Here is a 24,877-nt window from a genome sequence, read left to right as displayed (position 1 = left end):
TACAGCTTTTTTCCCTCATTTTCTTTTCTGAACACCTGTTGTTGTTTTTTTTTAATCCAATACAACAATTCATTAAGTTCCAAGCCCTTAAGCTAACTAGTTGGTACATCAGTTTTTGCTGAATGTAACCCTATTTACATTTTAATTTGTGTAGGAGAATAGGTGGATAAAGCATTCTTCAAGGTACTGCTGATCTTTGTGTGACCGATTCAACCACACACTGCATGATGAAACATGTCGAATTGATAACTTCAAGGTAATAAATGCCCAGCTGGTGGGTGGATAACAGCATGAGGCTGTGATTGTATCAAGTAGCTCCCAAGTGGGAATGTGTGTTGAAAGCTGCTGTATAAATGATTATTTAAAAAGTACACAGAAGTTCGTTCTCCCTAAAAGCGGCTGAAACATGAGAAAACGGGTATTGTGCACAACATGAATATAAGCTATTCATCTCTGTGCCTTAACGTCCCTATTTTATTATTTACAGGACAAATTTGGGTTTATGTAATGGGTCGGGCATTGCTAATCATCAAATCACATTCAGTTAGTGAAGTCACCTCAGATTTGAAAAGACAATATTTTGCAAAAAAAAAGAAAAAGAAAATATAAGCATTTTAATATATAATTAAAACAATGCTAGACATTTCTAAATACACTATATAATAAACAGTAAAGTATTGACCTTAAACTGCTTGAAAACTAGATTTATAAGCAAATAAATAGTGTCAGGTTATAGATCACAGACCGTAACAACAGTCTGTTAAAAACTGATTGAACTGAAGGTTCATTGGTGATGATCTGTAATATTCTTTTCCTCCATTTAATAAACCAGCCTGTGGCACTTATTTGTTTTGCTCATATATAAAGACACAGAAACACATGCTAATCTTTCAGCTTGATGCTATCACTGTATATGGTGAGATGAATAAAAGCAGCTTTCTAAACAACAAATGTGCAAATTTGCGAGCTACATGTTCATTGTACAGTGTGATGACCCACTCCACTTTGCCTTTCTTTTGGACTGTTTGTGTGGCAGATCTCATCTGCAGACAGCAGATGCACCAAACAACAATGCTTACATCATTTCTTCACCCATTTACGCCACTGATTGTACTGACTGCACACACTATGATTAGTTCAAATTTTCTCTTTGCTTCTTTCATTTAAAATAAATAGTCCCTTTTAATTGATATTTGTGTGCATCTCCTCTTTTGTCATGACCCTGCAGCCTGATTTGTGACAATAGGACAAAAGTAATCAATTACAGGCACTATTAGCATCAGAGTGTGATGAACACTTATGCATAACAACATATTCCAGTCACCCCCAAAGTGCCGCTACAATATAATTAGTTTAGAGAAATGTATTTAGAAACAACGTAATGTCAACAACATGCATTAAGTAAGATATTTGTTGTTTGGTGCACAGATGTTTATTTCTTTTACTATTTAGACCAAGTTGTATAAAAGATTATCTTTGGCCCAGCCTAAACAAGAACATCAGGTGATAATCTGCTATGACAATTAGATTCAAGGTACTTGGTAACTCATTACTGCATGTTCTCTGTTTTATAATGCCTATCTCTGGTGAATCAAGCTGAATCTTAACCTATTCGCCTCTGTGGCCAGTGTCAGGCTGTCTCACAAACCTGACACTAATTGCAGCTACTAATTGGATACTAACAAGCCTATGAGACTATCTGAGAGTCAATCATTCTGTTTCTGGGGCAATTAGCACACACCTAAACTACTTTCTTCCTGTCACACTGCAAGCATGGTAAGCAAAGGTTGAATCTATGGGCAAACACTTACAAAAACGCTTACTCCAAAGTGAGTTCACCTATGCAGAGGACTCAAGTGGTAATGGGGCGAATAGTCTTCTTGGGGATAGTGTTTATATTTGCCAGTGGTAATTATGCACACAGGTAATTAGACCAGGTAATTAGATGGAGACACTGGTGTTTGTGTTTATGACTTTAACTGTGAAGAATAATATAATTAAATCAACCCAAAAGATTGCCAGTTTCTTCCTTTTCACAGCTGACTATCATTAAGACTTTTTAAAGCCCTATATAGGTGTCTATGTACTGTACAGTTTATTTATTTCAGAAAGGCCTAATCAATAAAAATAATAGTATTATATTATACAATTATTATATTTCGGTGTGTTTTAATAACATAAAACATAATACTCCTTAAATTTGAAGTTTAAGTTGTTGTGATCTTGAGATTTAAAGCTCTACAACTCTGGCTCTTAGGATAGGTTGTTATGGAGGAGCGCATCAGCTTAATGTCTGAGATACAAAATATAAATGTAAAAAGCAGCTGACATTTTCGTTTCCTCTTCACAAATTAATGAAATGAAAATGCAGAGAGAGAGATGAAGAGGAAAAGAGAGAGGTACAGAAATAGATGGTTGGAGCCAGGGATGGAGACAGAGAGAGTGGAAGCAGGAAAGAAGAGGGGGATAAGGAACGAAAAGAAATTAAATGGAGGGAGGGGACTGTAAAATAAAAGAGTGATTTTGAGGAGTCAGAGGGAGAGAGGGAGAGATGAAGAGATAGAGCAGGAGGGAGGAGGGATGAAGACATTTGGTAGATATGAAAGCTAACAGCCCATTCAACCTCTCTCGCTCTCTCTCTCTCACTCACTTTCTCACACACACACACACACACACACACACACACACACACACACACACACACACACACACACACACACACACACACACACACACCACTCTTGCAAAGATCCCAGAGAGAATTGTACTTTCAATTTCCAGACCCCTAATTGCATTAGAACTGCCCTGCTCTCATCTCCTCTCTCTCTATCTTTCTTTCCCTGTGCCTCTCACTCATTCTTCTCTTCCTCTTGTACTACCCATAACTTCCAAGGGACTCTTACACGGTGCTCTGCACCTCCGCTGGGCCCTCTTCTTTTTCTCCATCTTTTCCCCGCCACAACACTCTCACTTTCACTCCTTCTGGTGCCCGCTTTTGCCATTAGTGTGTGTAATTTCCTCTCATGCTACATCCTTCTTTGCTCCTTTCCTTCTCTCTCTTTGTCTTCTTCTTTTTTGTTTCTTTCAATTACTTAAACCCTCAACCATTTTCCCATATTGGCTTTCATGTTTATGTCTGTCACTTTAACCCTCTACCCCACCACTCTCTCACCCTTTTTTCCCGCACCCATTTTACAGCTCTCCTCCTACTTTTTCTTCTTATGTTCCTCTGTCTCTGCAGTCCTATCAATGCATCCATCATTTCCATCAATTGTGCTTAAACCTAACTAGGCTAATTTTAGGTGAGGGAGATTTCCACATAACTACTCCATTGCAATGATATTTCTTATGTAGCTCATTTTTATTGTTTTCTCTCCTGCAAAGTTGTTTCATTCCCAATTTATTATAACTTTCATAATTGGCTAGGCATCAGATGTCCTCATGTATACTTGAGCACAGCGTCCCATCCCATATTGCTCTGGTATAGCTGGTTTAGTGGCCCATTAGGATAATGTGGTTGGGCTGAGCAACTCACGGGTGGTATTATACGTAACTGAGCATGAAGGAGGTTGTTCTTCAGCTTTTGATTCGGTTCACAAAAAACAGAAAGCAGAAGTCAAATCATCACATCTTGTTAGAAACTGAAAGCTTTTTGTCTACTCCAATTTGTCTCCCTGCTCTAGCAGGAGTAGGCTCATTATTATATCACAACTCTTGTGCATTTCAGTGGATTTCATCCAGGTGTTCATTCCATCCCCAGATTACACTGGATGATGCTACGTTTTCCTCTCTCTTAAGATTATGTGTGACATACATCATAAGGAAGGAAAAATACAAAAGTGTTACGGGGATACTTGATGAAACTATAGTGAAATTATTCTTTTGCTTTCCTTGCTTCTTCTTTTGAACTTGAATTACTCCTGTTTGGCCCAGCAGCTTACTTTGAACTAGTGAGCCCTTTCATGTTCTTAACCAGAACAAAAAGGACACGACTGAGTATTCATGTGAAATGAAATGCTGCATGTACAAACAAAGGGCTTACATACGCATTAGGGTTGAAGATGTCGTAATTCATCAAAAGAATTAAAGTCTGTGTATGGGCACACAAGCCTCGTCCGTAAATGCCAGTATGACTATCACCAGTGACCTTTTTTGTAAGTCTGTGAAAAGATCATTCTTAGGATCATAAAGAATTTTCTGCAACATAACTGCAAAAACATTCAATGCGTGGAAAGGGTTTCTCTTGTAGCTGCATTATATCAAGTGAATGTCTTGCGAACTAAAAAATTTAAAGAAGAGCAAATGCTTCTTCTTCTTAATACATACTGCCTGGAGCAAAAGTGTCTGCACGAAGCTTGTTTCATTGACATTGCATGCATCTACTTTCTTTTTCTTTTTACATTTTGTAAGAAAGTAATGGTGGGCCCTCCTCAAGCCTTATAGTTTTTGTCATTTCCTAACTTGCTTATTTTTCTCTCTTTAAACACACCAAAACCACCCACACACATATGTCCATACCGTCCCCCCAACCTCCCTCTTCCTGCTTTTCTTGTTGACTGATTGGACTGAACCACAGCCGCTCGGTATGGAAATGAACCTGCAGCCCAGGACACGCAAGTTCTCAGTGACCCAAATACATACACATTCACACACGCACATAAAATGTGTCATATGTGTTGATTAATTGGGAGTTTGAAGGCTGCTAACAAGCAAATACTGTGACTGAAGACAAGTTTGTGAGGGTGTGTTGGGGTTTGGCGATGAAGATTTGCTAGATTTTCTGCAACCTTGAGAGACAGCAGCACAAGAGATTAAGAACAAGAATATTTGGGTTAATTAGTTAAAATATCTATTTTCAAATCCTATTAAATTATTTTATGAAAATGAGGGAATCTATCTGTCCTTATCTCTTAAATTAGCTTTATTTTATTTAAATTATCCATTAGTAGAGTTTTCTTAAAAAAATGTATCTCAACTCCACGAACCAAAGAGATGTCAAAAGACTTTAGAGATTAGATTGTACACCTGTACAATGCTGGAATAGGTTACAACACTGTCAGCAAGAAGCTTGGTGAGAAGGTGACAACTGTTGATGTGGTTATTTGGAAATCGAAGAAATATAAAATGACCACCAGTTGCCTATGGCCAGGAGCTCCATGCATAATCTTGTCTCATGATGTGTGAAGATGAACATGACAAAGGTTGTGGGTCAACCTGAAACTACTAGAGGAGCTTGTAAATGATCTGAAGGCAGGTTAGACCACAGTCACCAAGCACACAATTGGTAACACACTCTGTCATAATGCAGCAATGACAAAAGTCCCCCTGTTCAAGAAAGCAGATGTACAGGCCTGTCTTATGTTTGCCAGTGAGGACCTAAATAATTCAGAGAAGGCTTGGGAGAAAGTGCTGTGGTAAGATGAAACCAAAATTGAGCTCTTTGGCAATAACTCAACCCATCGTGTTTAGAGGAAAAGAAATCCTAAGTATGTAAGTATGACCCAAAGAACACCATCCGCACAGTCAAGTGGAGCTGGATACATTATCCTTTTTTTTTTTTTTTTTTTTGCTAAGCGTACAGTACAACTTCACTATAAAATCTTGGATAAGAACCTCATTCCCTAAGCTAATACACTGAAGATGGGTCGTCCACCATGCAATGGTCCAAAACATACCGCCAAGACAACAAAGGAATGGCTAAAGAAGAAGCACATTAAGGTAATGGAATGGCCATGTCAATTTCCAGACCTCAATCCTATAGACAATCTGTAGAGGGAGCCGAAGCTTCGAGTTACTAAGTAGCAGCTGTGAAACCTGAATTTCAAGAGTTTCTGTAAAGAGAAATGGACCAAAATCCCTCCCGAGATGTGTGCAAAACTATGAGAAAATACCTCACTGCTGTGTTTATCAACAACGTTTTCTTCACCAAGTATTAAGTCATATTTTAGGGGATCAAATACTTGTTTCACACAGTGACATGCAAATCAACGTATACATTTTATGTACAGTGCATGTAATATGTTTCTCCTGGATTTTCGGTCGATTTTCTGTATCTCTCCATTAAAACAAAACTAATATAAAATCAGGGACTGTTCAGTAGAACTATAGAAGGGATCAAATCTTTATTTGTCTTACTCTATTCAACTGATTAGTCGAATGTTGCTATTAGTATAAACAGACAAAAAGCTATATATAATGTATAGAGGACTGGAATTGGGAAATAGGCATGAAAATGCAGCTGTTAATAAACTTATACACCATGAAAATAGTAAAACTGAGTTTGAAAGCAATGTGGTGGTGGTGTGTGCGAGATTTCATCAAAAGATTATTGACTTTTCAGTGTCTTCTTCCCACTTACTAACTTCCTCTTACAGGGAACCAATAAGAGGAGGCAAATTAAGAAGCCACTTAGCATAACTGCTCTGCTAAGAGGTCTGCACATGCACACATACACACATGAGCACATCTTTAAGCAACAAAGATAAACAAGTGTTCTAATTAAGAATTAATTACATAGCAAAGCCTCAGAGAGAGGTGAAACTCAGTGGAGAAATAGACAGAGGATAGTAATGAAGACCAGATAGGGGGACACAGAAACAGAAGGAAGGGTGGGAATAATGAAAAATGAGGTGAGATGGAGGAGAAAAGAGGGGAAAAGAGGGGTGGATGAAATATAAACTACTTAATCCCAAAAGAAGACAATGGGAACAAAAAACATTTATTCACTACCCTTTTCTTCACATAATAAAGAAATAAATGTATGCACAAAGCATCAGATACAAAAGCATTATTGTGAATGCATGTGCAGATTTCTTTCCCTCTGAAACCACTCTGCTGAAGTGTGTAATGACACCTGCGGAGAGCATAAAACAACGTTATTATGGTTCAATTATTTTTAGCTTATAAAACAACTCTATAGGAAGGTATAGTAGGCCCACTCTGACATTCCTTTTCATTTTGTTTTCTCCTAAGTAACGAAATAGGGTTCTTTGTCCCTATTTTTCTCTTTACTTCTATATTTTTACAGTAGTTCATCCAAAAAACATACAATGCAATGCAGTCATTGCTAATGAAACTTGGCCATTTCAAACACTATGGCAAAGACGTTCATGTTATGAGACAGTTTATCCTGTTAATGACACTTTTGTATTAGTGACGTGGTTTTGAGAGAAATACTGAAAACTATTGGATATCATCATATTTGGTTTTGGTATTGGTGCACTTCTTAAAATGAATTAGAATCACTATGAGTATCCTCTAAGGTTTTTACTAGTGGCACCATCAGCTCAGCGGTTATATGCCTGTACTTTCTGACCAGTCACTTGCAAGATACATGGCATCCCATCATTCTCAGCTACACCTTGTTTTTAGTTTGCACTGTTTGTACACAATATGGGCAAAATGTTTTGCTCACACTTCTTAATCTAATTGAGGTGTCACCAGTTACAGATTGGAGTCGTTGAATGCTGTGAAGTCCATAATGCATAAAAGTTCACAATGCTCTGGTAACTCGATAACTGCAGAGCCCCAAACCTCCTCTGGTATTAACATCAGCATAACAACTGTCCAGCGGGAGCATCATGGCGTGGGTTTCCATGCTATGGCACCTCATGCTATAATGTGTATATAGTTCAGTACTGTTTCCCATATGGTGTATGATCACAATGTTTTATCCGTATACACTATATGGACAAAAGTACTGAACGTCTGTATAACATATAGACATTATATGGACTATAATAAACATGCTACACCGTATACATTGTATGTTAGAATTTGAAAAATTCTTCTCTGTTTCAAATCTCTCCCGTGATTTGATATCCTTTCTTCACCTTCACCAGGACATTTTGGTTGGAATAATAACAATGTGCAGTCAAACTTTGCAGCTATTTCAGATATGTTTTCTCTGAGATCCTCAAGTAAACAAGTGCAGAAACTAAGACTTATGTTGACTTACACTTCAAAAAGCTTCAAAAAGGTATTTAAGGCTTATTTCATTTGGAAATTTTATAACTGAAGTCTTCAGTGCCATCTTTTAATTCATAGCAATTAGGTTATGCATCCAATACACTTCAGATAAAACAGCAGATACAACTCCTTTCTTACAACCCATGTCATGACATACAGACATCGTGTATGGTTCTTATCACACTTTTTGATATTACCACCTAAAGTGAATATCATCTGAAATTCATATAGTGGGACAAAACATATGGATTTAATGCAAATAGCACAATTGCCAAAGTTACTTACATGAGGCAATAGGCGGTGAATTGACTGTCTTAAAATGTGAACGCAGTGTGTGTTACTACATCCTAATCTAAGCTTTAACGGGTTTATTGCCCATATTCTTCAGAAAAATTTTCACCGTCAGATTTGAGAGGACTGTCTGGGACAAATAAAGGCCACCATTGGCCATCACTGTGGGTCCATTCAAGTATGACAACCCACTTTTCAAAATAGGAAATTCACATATTCACTATTCAGAGTTTTCAGGGTTCTTTGCAGTTCTTTTCCTCCACCCTGCTGTTCTCCTTAGGCAATAAATTCAAAGTCCTCTTTGCTCCTATTCAGCAAATGCTCTGCGAATTTTATGATGGACGGTTTGTTTGAGAAGTCAGTGACAGGAATTTGATTTGTTCCCGTTTTTTGGCATTGGATTACAAGGTATTGTAAATTGCTTAGTTAATATTAATCTGTGTTTTGTTCTTGATCTAACCGTTGGCAGAAATCAATGCCAATCTTTTGCTAGACAAATGCTAACTGTCTTAAATTGAATCCCAATTTTTGTTGCTAATTTCTGCCATTCTGTCTCTATTTCTACATAGCTCTCTTTTGTCACTCTTCTTTCCCTAACAACTGTTTCTGCCCCAGTCACCTCTCCTCTGTAAAAGATGAAACCAATTTTTCCACCCCTACAGGAGATAAATTACTCCTAATAATCCATCGTTTCCTGAAGAGGACCTCTTTCTTTCCAGCTCAGGCAACAGACCAGAACCGTAATGGATATATGGAATTAGGAGGAAAATGTTGGAGAGGGCTTTGGTAATGACAGCCAGGGCTCTGTTTTTCATTGCTGCCTTGTAAAATAGAATACACTGCACTATCACATCAGACCTGTTGATAAGCTGACTTTTGATTTGGAGGCTGGTAGAAGATGGATAAAGTGGAGTTAAATCAACCAAACAAATGGCTAGGAAATTATGCTTTAAGGTCAGTCTAGAGTGCTTGTGATGAAAGGTTACATCATATTTAGCTTTTAGGCTGTTTAAACAGCTGTGAGAAGGATTTCATGTTTTCGAGATGTGGATAGAAAAAAGGATAGATGATAGTGTGAAAGCATTTTCATCCAGCTCTTTTTGAAGATTCACTAGCAGCTCATAATTTTATTCTTTTATCATTCCTTCTCTCCAAGAAAACCCAGAAAAGTTGGAGCTTTCATCTTGGCTCTGGTAAGACCCCTCTCAGTGAAAGTCACCTTAAATAACCAACCAGCAATCAAGACCTGGTCAGGAGTTCTGGTAAACAAATTTGGAAGCCCAAATGGCTCGTAATAGCAGCCATTTTGATGCTTTTACCTAAGGAGAGGGGCGAAAGAGAGATAGAGGGAGGGAAAGAAAAAATGTCTGTGCCCATGTGTGGATACAAATACATTTCTTTGTGTGTGTAACTAGGAGTTAGGAGTGACAGAGACAACAGATGTATTTTTTTTATCCATGTAATGCTGGAGGCAATTAGAAAACTGCTTCAGTTACATATAATCATTCTTAGTCATGTTGATAACTTCTAATCACAACAACAGGTTGTTGTGTCTGAAATCAAAACAGGCCGTATACTTGACCATCTCCAATTTGCATAACATTTTTATGTTTCAAAGTTATCAAATTTTAGTTTCATGTATCAAAACAAAGATATATATTTTTCAAAAATGGTCAGTCCACTTTTTTGCACATTGAAATCTGAGGCAGTTTTTGAACATGGATATCTCAAAGAGCTAAATGTATGATGCTGGAATTTAACAACCATTTTAATACACACCATCTTGCCAAAAGTACTCACTCACCCATCTAACTCATAGAAATTCAGACGTTCCAATCACGTCCACGACCACAAATGTATAAACGCACCAAAAACCTTGGGATGCAGACTGGTAGTACAAACATTTGTAAAAGAATGGGTTGTTTTCAGGTGCTCAATGTTCGGAGCTAATTTGGCTAATTTGAGATTAAATGACCCTAACTAAACACCAGTCAATTGTGTGTTTCCGTTTTATAACCTTCCAAGGATTTTTTTTAATGTAGAATTCTCTAATAATTTAGTCATTTAAAGCATTTATTTATCAGATTTTAAAAAAAAGTTACATTTTTTGCTGCAGTATACAGTATAGTTTTTATATTCACAATAATAATAATGATAGGACCACCATAAAAAATATGGCTATAAATACAAATCATGTTTTTTAAAATGAACTGAACCAAACATTTGTACACCCATGTCAGTCATTATGCCATCATTATGTTGCGTATAGCAACAACCCAGCAATCAACTAAAATGACCAACTTTTGCAGTTTTGCACTTATAACACATTATAAAGGCATAAAATAATTTTGCTTTTCATTCCCACAACACCTAATTTATGTTCACAAAAGCTGAATTATATATGAATTATATACATGAATGAATTCTAAATTATATATATTTATTATGATACAATCGGGGGCAAAAAAAACCCAACCCAAAAAGGAAGCCTTGTATTATCCAATAGAAATATTGACTCTTTTTGTAATAAAACATGTAGTAATGTCATTTATGTTTAATGTAAATTTCATATAAGTAAATATCCATCACTCTAATAATAACAGTGATAAAAAATCTTCGGTTATGTTATAAAGTGTAGAGTGTCAGAAGCTGTAGCTCATCCTGACGTTCCATTCACACTGAGCAAAGCAAAATCCCAACAGCCCTGCTATTCGAAATGATGGTTTCAAGCTTGCTTTTTGCAGTGTGTGAAAAAGACAGGGGGTGCAGAGACCTGAACAAAATTGGGTTTTGTCACTAGGGCTTTGCTGTTTGAAGGAGGGCTATCAGGGCAGATTAGCTCTACCTCAGTGGTAATGGAACTAGGAGCATTTTGAAAAGCATTCCCCGCCTCGCTTTTTAGCCTAAGGGTTCTTGGTTGCTTTAGCCAGAGCTGTTTGGGCTTTCCAGTGTATGTTGTAATAGGGATATTTTGTCTTAATAGAAATGTTGCAGGCAGACAGTTTTAAATTTAACTTTATGAGTCTTTTTCTTTCTCTCTCTGTCTCTCTCTGTATGCACCAAATCTACAGTACTAAAGAGTAAAAGATCATTTTACTCATTTACGGTGAAATTTGTTTTACTTCTCCAAATAGATATGTTTTATACACTGTAACTATTTTTGTTCATTTCCTTGTACTTATAAATCTTAAAGAACTCAACGAAGACTCAAATAAATAATGCAAGCAACAAAAAAAACAACAACAAAAAAACAACAAAAGTTAAAAAATTATAATTAAATGTAAATTAAACATATCATATTATTTAACAGAATTTGAATTAGTGCTGGAACCACACTGGCTCTTGCATAGCAGCTGGGACAGGCTTCATGGCCCACGACCCTGATTTAGATAAGCAAAATAAAATGGATGGATGCATCAATTAGTGCTGGCCCTGAGATTAACTGGCGACCTCTCCAGGCTATACCCTGCATCGCACCCTATGCAAGCTGGGATAGGCTTGCATATCAAAAGATATGCAAATAAGCAAAAGAAGATGGATGGATGAATGGAATAGTGCTTGGCCGTTTTTGACTGGACCCCATAAAAGGTTTAATTAAGAGTTTAATTAAAGTATTTGTGTAACATTTGCTATGATCTTTCAAATTTGCTGCCTAGTATGGCCTGCTGCCCACTACAGCTAATTTACAGTGCCAATATGTTATTAGCATTAGATTATTTCCTCTCATTTTCCAAGTGTATAATAAATAAATAAATGCCTATTTTTAATCCTTTGGTTTTGTTCTGAAGACTTGTTGCTAATGTCAGTGCTTTTTAAAGTCTAAGAACATGGAAGGTTTTCCCCTCAACTCCAAATGGTCATGGCAGAGGACCACCAGTCCAATAAACACCAATAAAGGCATCAGGCAGATGCCAGATATTTTTTCCTGTTAAAGGGTTGTTTTTCCTTCCCACTGTCGCCATGTGCTTTAGATTTTTTAGAGTTTCCTCTGTATTATTGAAGGGTCTTCACCTTAGAATAGAAAGTGCCTTGAGGTGAATGTTGTTGTGATTTGGCATTATATAAACAAAACTGAACTGAACTCAATTTACATATGTATAAAGGGCAGCCTTTGTATTTAATTATTACAAGGAAGGACACCTACAGGATACAATAGGGAAGTGAAAGTAAGGGCATCTGTGAATTTTAGGCAATGATTGTTATTACAAGGTCTGTGTGAGTGACTCTATGTCAGTCTGTCAATCTGCATGACTGCTTGTGAGGCTGCTTATTATTTTGAAACCTGTGAGGAAAAAAAACTGCTGTGTGTCTGTCTAAGAAGGTGGGAGAGAGAGAGAGAGAGAGTGAGAGAGAGAGACCGGGAGGCTTGTAGCAACAGGAGGGGGTAAACAAGTTGACCTTTCCAGCTTTGATCACCCTAGAGGAAGGAGGTGGCTGGGGGTGTCAGCAAGAAGGTTAGAAGGAGGAGGGAAATGGAGGGAAAAATTAAGTCTATTCCAGCAAATGTAACAAGTGTGTGCTGCTGGGAATGTCAATATGTATGCTCATAGATATCTATATCTGTACTCATCTATCAAATCATCCCTTACCTCAGCCAGTGGTACGATGCCCTGTATGTCGGCGCTGCTGATATAGAGGTGTGAAACTTTCTCTGTTTGCCTGGAAGTTGTCTGTGTGCCAGCTGGGTATTCAACGCTCCAGTGTAGAGTCTGGGTTGGCACCAGGTTAATCACGTTATCCACCTCAAAGTCGAGCTGCATCACCTCATAGGAAGGACTTTCTAAACTGCAAAGACAAACAGTGGTTAGAGATGTTAGAGATATTAGAAATATTTGCTGTCTTTATAGGATGCTCTATGGATTTAGACATCACTAACATACTAACACAAAGGCAGTGGAGACCAATATAATACGTAGATTACAGTTATTATTTTTATATGGTAGAATAATTTATTTGTTCTTTAAAATATTCAGAATGGGTACCCTTGAGCCAGTCACAATTCCTGACACTGAACAAACACTACTACCACTGTTTATGACAATGATAATGACCAAATGTTTTAAGGAACAAAGAAAAACAGTGTTTAATACAAAGCAATGTCATTATCAGAAACTCCATATCATATCATATCAGAACAGAACCTCATTATGGGGTACACATCTTAGCTGAGCAGGTTTTAAGTCTTACAAACTTGCTCGAGATCCTACTGTTTAAAGTAAAACTGCATATTTAATGTACACCCTTTGGATAACTGCCTTGACGGACAAGCCTTTTCTAATTCCCACATCATCGCTTAGCACTGTTTATCACAGCTGCTGGTGTGGCTCATTTATGCACAAGGTGTCCTTTGGTTTATGTGCCCCAGAGCTAAGGGAGGGGTCTGTAACCCCTAAATCATTATTTGTCAATCATCACAGTTATTGCTGTGGAGGCGTGTGTGTTTTAACCTAAAACATGTTGTTGTGCTAAACCTCAACAAGTAGTTTGCAGTGCTTAAACCTAAAAAGTAAGAAAAAAAAAGAACAATTTCGGTTGAAAAAGGTGAAAAATTGAACAACTTTGCAAAAAAAAGAAAGAAAGAAAATGAACTCCCAGTATATGTCACTAACACCTCTTCAACCTCCTAATACAGATTTGTGGCTCTCTAATATTGATACCGTGGCTCCTGGTGGCTGACATTGCCATAGATAGCATGTCAGTACCAATGCCACAGGGCCCCAACTGCATAATAGTGTGTAGCATTAGGTATCTGAAAATGTGGTATTAAATTGCTCTTTGAGATGAGAACAAACTGATGTAAAAAGTTTACCCGATTAACCTAACCATTAATAAACTTTTGGTATTGCGCGCATCAGTAACTGATTCACTTAAAACTTTCTACCTGGGAAACTACTGCAACTTAAGAAATCTTCTCTTCACATACATCCCGATTCATGTCCTCATTTGTATCCACAGAAATGTGTCTGTCATTTTGACAACTTGGATTCCTGCAGCACATCATGCCCTTATAACTTTTCAGACTGTCATTACCTGCTTTGCTTCCTTGCCTGTCAGACATCCTGATTCTACCTGCTGCTACTGTGAATTACAGACCATTCTATCATTTGTCACCACACAAATTCTTTGCATCTTCTTCTTCTTCTAGACTTCAGCCAGCTTTGAAATAGAGTGTGGTGTCTGAAAGTCAGTGTCAGTAGTGAACACTGTGGTCAGAGTTGGGATAAATGAACGACAAAAAAAATCTACAACAAAAGTGTCATAAAATGCTGTGTTTTTCCCACTTTAAGATGTCACACACAGAGCAAAAGAAACATATCCTGTATTAAATAGAAAAGCTACCTGTAATATGTGTGTAAATTTCTGCATCGAGATAGAAGTCACAGATACCCACTTTACGGTTCATAGCAAGTAGAACAGAAAAGGTTTCCTGGGTTGCATTTTGGAGATAACATTTGCAATACACCAGAGCCAATGATTTCACAGGATAATAACTGATATTTCATCTACATTTTAACAACTGAAAACTCTCTGTGTGGCTATATGTCTAATTCTATTTTTAAGGATTCTCTGTTTCTCGTCTTTATTAACACCCAACCTCAGCAAACACACAAACACAAGCACAGATTTACATGTGTTCAGTGGCTAGTGGAACATTACAAAGAAAGAGCAGCTGTAAATTAATTTTTGAGCTTGTGTTTTAAAGTACCATCTACTACACACACACACACACACACACACACACACACACACACACACACACACACACACATATATAGATCCGCATGGGTTAAAGGCCATGACAAAGCCAATTGCTGAGGGCCTGTGATATCTGGCATGTCATTGTGTCTAGGGAGATGGGGCAAGAGATGTGTTACACTGATAGATTAAGGAGAGAAAGCTGATGGGTGTCAGCTCCCCTTGACCTGCTTTTGTTTCATCTATCTCTGCAAATCTGTCCGCCTTACTTTGTCTCTTAACAAGCCTAACACAACATCATAGTACAGCTAAAATGGTTTCTTTCTTAGTACTAAGTCTGTACAGTAAAGTTGCTATATAGTGAACCATATAGTCTAGAAACAGGACAATTTTATTTATTACTCATCCTGCTTTTAACTTATCCTGCATGCAAACCATGTGTAAGCCATTACATGAAATCTGCTTCCAAGAAGCCTGACTTGATGGTGTTGAGCAGTAGTTTTTTAGGCATTCTGAAGGTCTTTCACAGATTTTTCACAGATTTTCAGTCCAATGCTATGCCTGACAAGGACTTGAGAGATGCATCTGTCCCTTCACTTAATCTGTCTGCTGCTTGCTGAAGCCTCATCAGTAAAGTTCTCAATTAAACCATTAAGAGAAACATGGAGAAAAAGCTGAGGTATGCCCAGTTACAGAAGTGCTGAACAGAAAATCAGTGGCAACAGGCCTTATGGAATGTTGAATGAAAATTGGAATTTCTGATTTACTTTTACTCACCTTTTTTGTATATATTAGTATTTATGTAGGAGATCAGAAGAACTGCACAATGGTGAGTTTCTACAGATATCTGTAAAACACGCTCAAAGTTCTGTCATGGTTTGAGGTTGCATCTCAACCAGTGGCGTTGGGGATTTTGTAAAAACTGATGGAATTATGAAAACAGAAAAGTACTGTCAGATTTTAATCCACCATGGGATTTCATCTGGAAAACGTCTGATTGGTAATGGTTTCATTTTTCAGCATGATGATGATCCTAAATATATTACCAATGCATTGAAAGCATACCTGGATAGAAGAAAAAAAAACGACAAAGTGGAACACTATCCATCATGGACTATAATTCTCAGAGCCTAGACCTCAACATTACTAAAGCGGTGTCAGATCATCTCGGCACAAAATGCAGTGACCATCCAAAGAAGAGCTCCAGATGTTCTTCAAGAAGCCTGGTTTTCATTTGAAATATTGACTTTCAAACTCTGTTTTAGCCTTAGATCCTGTACTACACTTCGGAGGTGGGGTGCCCCCGGCCTCTCGGCCTGGGGCTCGGTCACTCAGGCGCGGCTGGCTGCCGGCGGAGCTCACGGGCGCGTCACTGCAACTCCCCCTGGCTTCTGCTCCGCGGCTGCTGAGTGAGCCCTCATCTGGGACTCTCCTCAGCTCTTTCTGGGACAGTGGCGCGGCTGCCCCTCTGTTGGTCTTCCTTGGTCTCTTGTGTTCTGGGGGCCTCTGGATGTCTGGAGTTTTGATCTCCTCCATACCTGCTTCATGCCCTGGAGGACGGGGCTGTGGCCCCCCCACACCCTCTAGCAGATCATTACATGAAGGAACCTTTTAAAAAAAAAAAAAAACAAGCGCGTCCATGCTCACAGGTGTACACACGGGTGATCACACCCACAAACTACACCCTTTTTGGCTCCTACCTCAAAGCACACTGTGTTCTGTTGATCTTATGTGCTGCACAATAATGTTTAATATTTAGTATTTACTGTCATATTCCTATATATCATTGTGATGTTGTTTATTCTATTACTCTTGTTCTCTTCTGCTTGTTTTCTTTTTTCTTTCTCAGCAGGTGATCCAGGTGATTGATATATGCATTTTTTTTTTTCCTGCTCATTCTGTTGGTTTTTGTCTTTTGCCCTTCTCCCCCGTCCCTCTTCTCAGCTGTTTCTCTTTCCCTCTTTCTTTCTCCCCTTCTTTCCCCCAGTCAAGTCTGTCCCGTATTCAGTAAGTGAAAATAAAATAAACAATAAAAGGTGAATCAAATGGACCATTACGGCAAGGCCGGGATGGTCAATTTGGTAAAGTAAATCCGTTGGGCATCTTTCTTTGCCTTTAGACAACAATTCTGATGGCAAAAGAGCCAAACGGGACGGGCGCAAAAAGAAAAAAAAAAAAAAAGATCCTGTACTACTATAACCCATTACATGTATTTTCCTTCCAAGAAGCCTGACATTCTTGTAATTGTTTAAAATGGTCTTGAGTATTAATTCTTCAGGTGTTCTGAAGGTCTTTCAAAGGCTTTTTCTGGAAACTAGCTGTTTTTTCACTGATTTTCAGTCGAAGGCTATACATGACACAGGATTTAAGAGATGCATCTGGCTCTTCAGTTGATCTGTCTACTGTTCACTGAAGCCTCATCAGAAGCCTATTTATTTTTGCAGAAGTTGTAATAGCTTGCTGCACCTATTTCTCATTTTCCTACCACATATAAAGAAGTGAGGAGTGGCTAAAGACTTTTGCACAGTGCTATATGCTTTTCCGCTAAATTGATGTTGGTGTTTTCCACAATCCTTCTATGCATCATCTTCCACTTATGCAACTCACTGTTGACGGAGCCTATCCAAGCTAACATAATGGGAGAGGTGGGGTATACACTAGACAGGTCACCAGTTTGTTGCATGGCTAACGCAGAAACAGACAACCAGTTACACCGACAGACACTTTACAATCACCAGTTAACTAATTCCACCAACTGCATGTCTTTGGACTATGGGAGGAAGCTGGAGTACTGGAGAAAATCCATGCAGACACAGCAAAAAACAGAAAACCCCCCAAAACCTTTCTGCTGTAAGATACCAGTGCTAACCACCATGCCACATACTGTCTAAAAATTAATACTAACTGACTAGATTTATGCAACAGACCTTTCTTGGTGTAGCTCACCTCTCACCTTATGAGAACTGATCCCTACAACCCTGGACAAGCACTGAGGAAGTGACTGATGGATGGGTAGATGTTGATGTGTAAATCTAATACTGTTCCTCCAATATGATATAAATGCAGCATGAGGTAATGATATCAATATCTTTGGACTTGAAACATCCTCTTAACTATCAAGTCCAATTCCATTAGTGTTTTCTGCATATGAAATATTCAGGAGCAATCCTCTGTTTTTCACTTGAATTAAGGTTTTGATGTCTTTGAATTTTTGAATACTGCCATTGTCTACCATCCCCTATGTATGCATGTTCATGTGTATATTCCTCAAAATGACTCATTATTAAACCCCGAAGGACACAGTAGTAGCCCTATTTCATATTTTCCTGGGTGAAACCCAACACACAGCAGTAGTTTAGACATGTACACTCTGAGACACAACGCTCTGTCACTCTTGCTATCTATTCCTGTCTCTCTCACACTCACAGACACTTGCACACAGCCAGTGCACAAGTAACACACTCCTCTCCCTGTTTCACACACACGCTTACACATACACACATGTACAAAGCACCACCCAAAAATTGTTCAGTGTGTTTGGGTGCAGTGTAATCGCTGGAGCTGAAAAAGCAATGTGTCTGCAGTGACAGGTTCATTCAGGTGTTAGCTCTGTCCCAACCACAAGGCTCCAAAACAATATAACACTGTCCTCTAGTGCATACGCATACGCAGACACTTTCACACATACACACACCAGTACATTGTTCTCCAACACTCAAAACTAAGCAAACAAAAACCACTGCAGGAGTTCACACTTTCCTGCAGGCAGTAGTGACCTTCAGGTGTTATTCCTGTTACTGATACAATGGGTCAAGGTTGTTCGAATGGGTCAAAATATGTCATCTGACCTTCATTTGCAAACTGCCTTACAACCATGGTCACGCGCAGGTTACAAACTGCTTGACTTTGGTGAACCTGTACTTCTGTGCAAAATAGAAATGAAAAGACATATAATTAAGTGTGGCATTTACACAAGATGAAAGCCCCACAAATGGGCTCTTGCTCATTTTGCCAGCTTTATCTCCCATCCTACAGATAGCTTCAGTAGCTGGTTTATAGAGGTACACTGTGTTGCCTGACGTATTTGCTCATCTGATTTCACACACATGTGAACTTAAATGATATCCCATTCCTAATCCATAAGGTTTAATAAGATGTCACCCTACCCTAGTGGGGTGGGGTGGTAGTTTCAGTTCTTTTGGTAAGGCCTTCCACAAGGTTTAGGAGTGTGTTTATGGGAATCTTTGACCTTTCTTCCAGAAGTCCATTTGAGAGTTTTGTGGACTGATGCACACTTAAATTAGAACAGGAAGGGGGCATCCCAAACTGTTGCCATAAAGTTTGAAAATATCCAAAATGTCTTGGTATGCTTACTTTCACTGGAACTAAAGGGCTGAGCTGAACTCTTTAAAAACAACCCCACGCCTTTATTCCCCCTCCACTAAACTTTACACTTGGCAAAATGCAGTTGCATAGTGCCATTCTCCTGGCAACTGCCAAACCGAGACTTTTCCATTGGATTGCTAGAGAAGCATGATTTTTCATTTCAGAGAATGTCATCTGACACTTTGTGTTGCGCTTGGTAATATAGGCTTGGATTCAGCTACTCGGCCAAGGAAACCCATTCGATGAAGCTGTCTATGCACTGTTCTTGAGCTAATCAGTCAGGTTTCAGAGCCCATCACAGTACAGAAACAGCTTTAGTGAAGGTTATAAATGATCTTCTTATGACCTCTGACAGTGGACTTCTCCTGCTTGACGTTAGTGCAGCGTTCCATACTGTGGACGATATTTTATTTCAGCGATTAGAGAGTCCTCTTCACACAATAAGGCTAGTTATGGTGTTCCACAGGGTTCTGTGCTAGGACCAATTCTGTTTACATTATACATGTTTTACCAATATACTATACTTTACATAGTATCATTAGAAGGCATAGCATAAATTTTCACTGCTCTGCAGATGAAACCCAACTTTATCTATCCATGAAGCCAGATAACACACACAAATTAGTTAAACTACAGGAATGTGTTAAAGACATAAGGATGTGGTTGACCTCTAATTTCCTGCTTCTAAATTCAGATAAAACTGAGGTTTTTGATGCTCGGTCTAAAAATCGTAGTTACATGGTATCTAACTAGATGCTTATTCTAGATGGGACTACTCTGGCCTCCAGTAACACTGTGAGGATAATCTTGGAGTCATTTTTGACCAGGATATGTCCTTCAATGAGCATATTAAACAAATATGCAGGTTCAAGATTCCCATGATGCACTTAGTGTATCTTCTTCAATCACCTTTTTCAATAACTCTGTGTTTATACACCTCTTTATATTATTAGTTATTTTTAATCTCTGGTTCTGGTTCTTGTCTTTGTGCTGTCTTCCTTCCCTCACTCCAACCGTTCACGACAGATGGCTGTCACTCCCTGCGCCTGGTTCTACTGGAGGTTTTTGTCAAAAGGGAGTTCTTCCTTCTCAAGTGCTTGCTTATAGGTGGTCATATAATTTTTGGGGTTTTCTCTGTTTTCACTGTATTATGTAGGATCTTTACCTTGCAATATAGTACCTTGAGGCAACTGTTCTTGTGATTTGGCGCTGTATAAATAAAACTGAATTTAATTTAATTGATTTTTTGTCATATCTCACATTTTTTTAATCATTACAGTTTTATGACATTTTCAATAAGTTTGTTCCTAATGATGCCACATCATCGCTTTTATTATTATTGCTTTTCAAACATACAAACTTGCCCTAAGGGAAAATTAAAAAATACTCAATTTTGCCTATACACTTTTCATAAAGTGAACTATTTATACATTTACTGTTTGCCATGGGCCCTAAATTAAAGTATCATATTGTATTGAGGGGCTCACTGGTATACCATCCACAGTACCAACCTGTTATGGCAAAAAGAGCCACGTAAAAAGCCAAGTATTAAAGCTGAGCTGTTAATTTACCCATCAGGTTCCTACCCTCACCTGTGGTCACAAGCTCTGGTTTAGTGACCAGAAGAATGATTCATTTATTCCAGCGTTGGAAATTCGTTTCTTCAATGGATGCATGAATAGATGGAGCTGTAGGTTGTATGAAAAAAAAAAATACCAAAAAAAAAATACTTTTGTTCAAAAAAATGCAATTGAACTTTACAATAATACTAGTAATAATCTTTAGTCATTCGACTGTTTTCCTACCCTCCATACTCAAGTACATATCTCTGGCCACTGTAGGACAAACAACTCTGACTGCGATTGCAGGCTGTCAGTTCGCTGTTTACATCAGCTGTCAATATGTGTCTGCGTCTTTTTACTCTGGAGGAGGCTGTAAAACATTGTCAAATGAGTCAGATACGAGTAGATGAGTCAGTGAAACTCAGTTCTGTCAAAGGACAATGATACTCAGGTGAGTTGTTGAACTGAACTTTTCTGTCAGCAGGTGCTGCTGTTAGCCTCTGTTAGCTGTTGGGTAGTAAAACTTTCTTTGAAGTTAATCTAATATTGTTGGACTCAGACCCTTAGCAAATAAACTCTCACCTGATGTGAGAATGTAAACTGTTTCTCAGAGGGTATCTGAGCTGTTCTTGTTTAGCTGCCTCCTTGTCAGCTGTCCAGAGATGGAAGAGATGCATATCTCATCTGATGACAATAAATATTTGCAGTAATATTTGGAATAAATAAGTTGTTTTTTGCACATTTTCTTGTTTTTACTGCCCTGACCTGTGATGAGGCTTGATATAAGGAGTAAGAGGATGATATTTTATTCCAACACTATTCTCTTTTCACCTTTTCAGTTCAGGGGACCCCTTCTCCGATGATAAAACATAGGGCTGATCCTTCATATCTTAAGTCTGAAGGTGCAGATGTGAATTAAAATTCACCTCCACAGCAGACAAACATTATATATAAGTTGTCTTCTCCTCTGCCTATGAGATACTACATATGTTGCCAGTCGCTAGCCATACATAAAACATGATTAGGCAAAATGGCCATCTTGGCCACTGTATTCAAGATGTTGGGGTAACATGGTGTTTTCCACAAAGTTCATGACAATGCATCAGTTTAAAAAGGATATACTGTGGTCATAAAGGGAAGGACATGGTCAACAGAAATTCACAGGTAGTCTGTTGCATTTAAATCAGCGGTCCCTAACCAATGGGCTGGTCTGTGAGTTGTGTGGTACTGGGGCACGAGAGTTGAGGCTCGGGTGTGAGATGTATAGTTTTCAGGGGTTTTATTGTTAGTATTTTAAAATTGTTTTTATCGTTAACTCAGTTTCCATGGGTCTTTTCCCATGTGTTATGAATAAATCTTCTTTTTTGGTACCGGTACTGGTTTTATTTTGCTGTATTAATCTGTGACACCTTTTCCATTTTCCAAATCTTTTAATGTCCAATTTTGATAAGGCTTTGGAAACTATAGCCTCAGTTTCCTGTTTTTATCTTACAGAAATGGCAACTGGTCTGGTCTTCTCCAAGGATGAACAAGTTCAGAGAAGCCCTTCTGCTTATCCAGGATAGAAAAATGGCCATCTGAGTTATTGCTACCAACTTAGCTTGAAGCTTTCTCACCATTCTCTTCTGACCTCTGAAAACAATCCTAGAGATGGTTGTGCCACAAAATCGGCTGGTTTTCATCTTCGTTTTGTGTTGTTGGCTTTTTGTTCACATGTAAACACTAAAATATAGATCGTATGCGTGTAGTCATTGTGATAGAAATATGTTTTGGTGTATTGAACTGTAGCTTCAGATTTATGTAGTTAACTGGTAATTATGTGACAATGTGTTTCAGGCAGAGGTGTGGACTCGAGTCACATGACTTGGACTCGAGTCAGACTCGAGTCATTAATTTTATGACTTTAGACTTGACTTGAAAAAATGTTCTAAGACTTGTGACTTGACTTGGACTTTTACACCAATGACTTGGGACTTGAATTGGACTTGAACCGGTTTACTTGAAAAGACTTGATATTTTACCCCAAATACAAAATTTAACATGCATATTATATAGAGATTGAAAATGTGACGTCATTCACGGGTAGAACCGCAAAGGATTCTGGGAACTCGTGGCAAGCGGTACTAGCGCACGCAGGCTTTCAATTAAAATCAGTTATACAGCGATAAAAAGAAACACAAGAAGCCGTTGTATTATTAACTGCAATAGCCGGTCGCATGACAGCCATGGGAAGCCGACGGGTAAAGAGATCGGTTGTTATCGGATTACCTCGTTGAAGAGAAATTGTTCGAGCCATGTTTCCGAAGTAACAAAGAGGCGACGGGTGGCCTGGATTGCAGCCATTCAAAGGTCAAATATAACGTCCCAGAACCCTCCAGCTCACAGGTTAGTCTGCTCCAAGCATTTACACAAAGGTCAGTGTTTTTTAGTAGTTAATACGTCACTTTCATAACATAACTGGTGATATAGGTTACAAGCAAGTCTGGCGCTGAACAGAAATTGTCGCGCTATGCTCCTTTATTTATTGTGCATAAATAGTGAATTGTCCTGACACAATATTGCGTTTCGCCTCTGTTATTATGGTACATTGACAAAAACATATACTTTTATTCACAGGATAAAACAGGTTTTTTGTATCACTAATTGTCCAGTACGATTACAGCATACAGTATTATTGTCACTGCTACATTTCTGTGATGCTACCAGAAATTATTTCCACTACTAATTAATTACCGTTGAGCTCAAAGGTCCTATTAATAAACGGTTAACGAATGTGTATTTATGACGACGATTTGTGAGACTGGTAAACTTATGATACGTACGATGGTCTTTACTTTCTACACGGTGCATTTCAAGGTCCTGCACCCATCCGTCGGTAAACTGTACCTGGGCTTGTTGCAGTGACCTGAAGTTACTAAACTTCATGAGTGTATGCACTCACTCCAAGAACCGTATGATTATAAATATGCATATAAATATGCTACGATGAGATAGCTGACTTCATCTAACTAGCAAATGTTGTCCAGGCTACGTTGGTGATACAGTTTTTTTAATGTGTATGATATTTTTGTCATGCGATTTTAAAGCCGGTCCTACAACCGCATCCAAGAATGACATGCAGCTTATCTCAGAACTGTCGGTGAAAACTATTCTTGGAGCTAGGTTTAATTGAGCTGCATTTTAAAGAGGTGCAATTTCACAATTTGTGTATATTTTCTAAGTTAACTATTTTGTCATGTGTTGAGAAAAACACAGATTTTAAAATTACATGGTCTAATATTTACATTTAGCATAACTGCAACATTATTTTTTCGTTGTTTTTTTTTTTTAAAGACTCGAAAGGACTTGAAATTCAAAGTTTCAGACTTGTGACTTGACTCGGACTTTTACACCAGTGACTTGAGACTCGACTCTGACTTGCCTGACATTACTTGAGACTTGACTTGAGACTTGAGGATAAAGACTTGAGACTTACTTGAGACTTGCAAAACAATGACTTGGTCCCACCTCTGGTTTCAGGTCATTTTATGGAGTAACATGAAAGTAAGGTAACATGTAGAATGATGGATTACTTTCTTCAGCGGGTAATTAATCATCAAACCATCACTTACTGTTATTCCTTTGATGTAACACCCTTGAAAAGCTAGCCATTGCATAATTTCACTACTTTCATTGTGGTTTAATAAGGTTATTGGTTATTTTGTATGAGAAATACATAATTTGACAATTTCATTGACAGTGCTCATTAAAATCCATCGTAATATTTATCTAATTAGATGACTGAGTAGCAAACTGCTGTGGTGTCGTGTATTCTCGAAAAAGAAAAAAGTAATAATACAACTTAATTAATTCATTTATTTATTCAACTAACTGTTATTTTCTTGCACTTAGCAAGACACAGTTCTTATAGTGGTGGTTGGTTAATGTGCTGGCACCCCATTCCTTTCAGTTATCCAGCCACAGCATTCTTATAC

General features: G+C 38.2%; 1 protein-coding gene across 1 annotated transcript in view; it reads right to left on the bottom strand.

The window, feature by feature from the left end:
- Positions 1-24,877, bottom strand: part of LOC308403984 (transmembrane protein 132C) — a 310,199-nt gene that overhangs the window by 85,762 nt on the left and 199,560 nt on the right. Inside the window, exon 5 of the mRNA XM_080893797.1 lies at positions 12,849-13,044. Within this exon, the coding sequence (XP_080749923.1) occupies positions 12,849-13,044 (196 nt within the window). The remainder of the gene's footprint in view (positions 1-12,848; positions 13,045-24,877) is intronic.

Source organism: Rhamphochromis sp. 'chilingali' (genome assembly GCF_963969265.1).
Source record: "Rhamphochromis sp. 'chilingali' genome assembly, chromosome: 10".
Classification (NCBI taxonomy): Eukaryota; Metazoa; Chordata; class Actinopteri; order Cichliformes; family Cichlidae; genus Rhamphochromis; species Rhamphochromis sp. 'chilingali'.
Note: the sequence above shows the minus strand (reverse complement) of the source record. Positions and strands in the feature narration are given on the sequence as shown.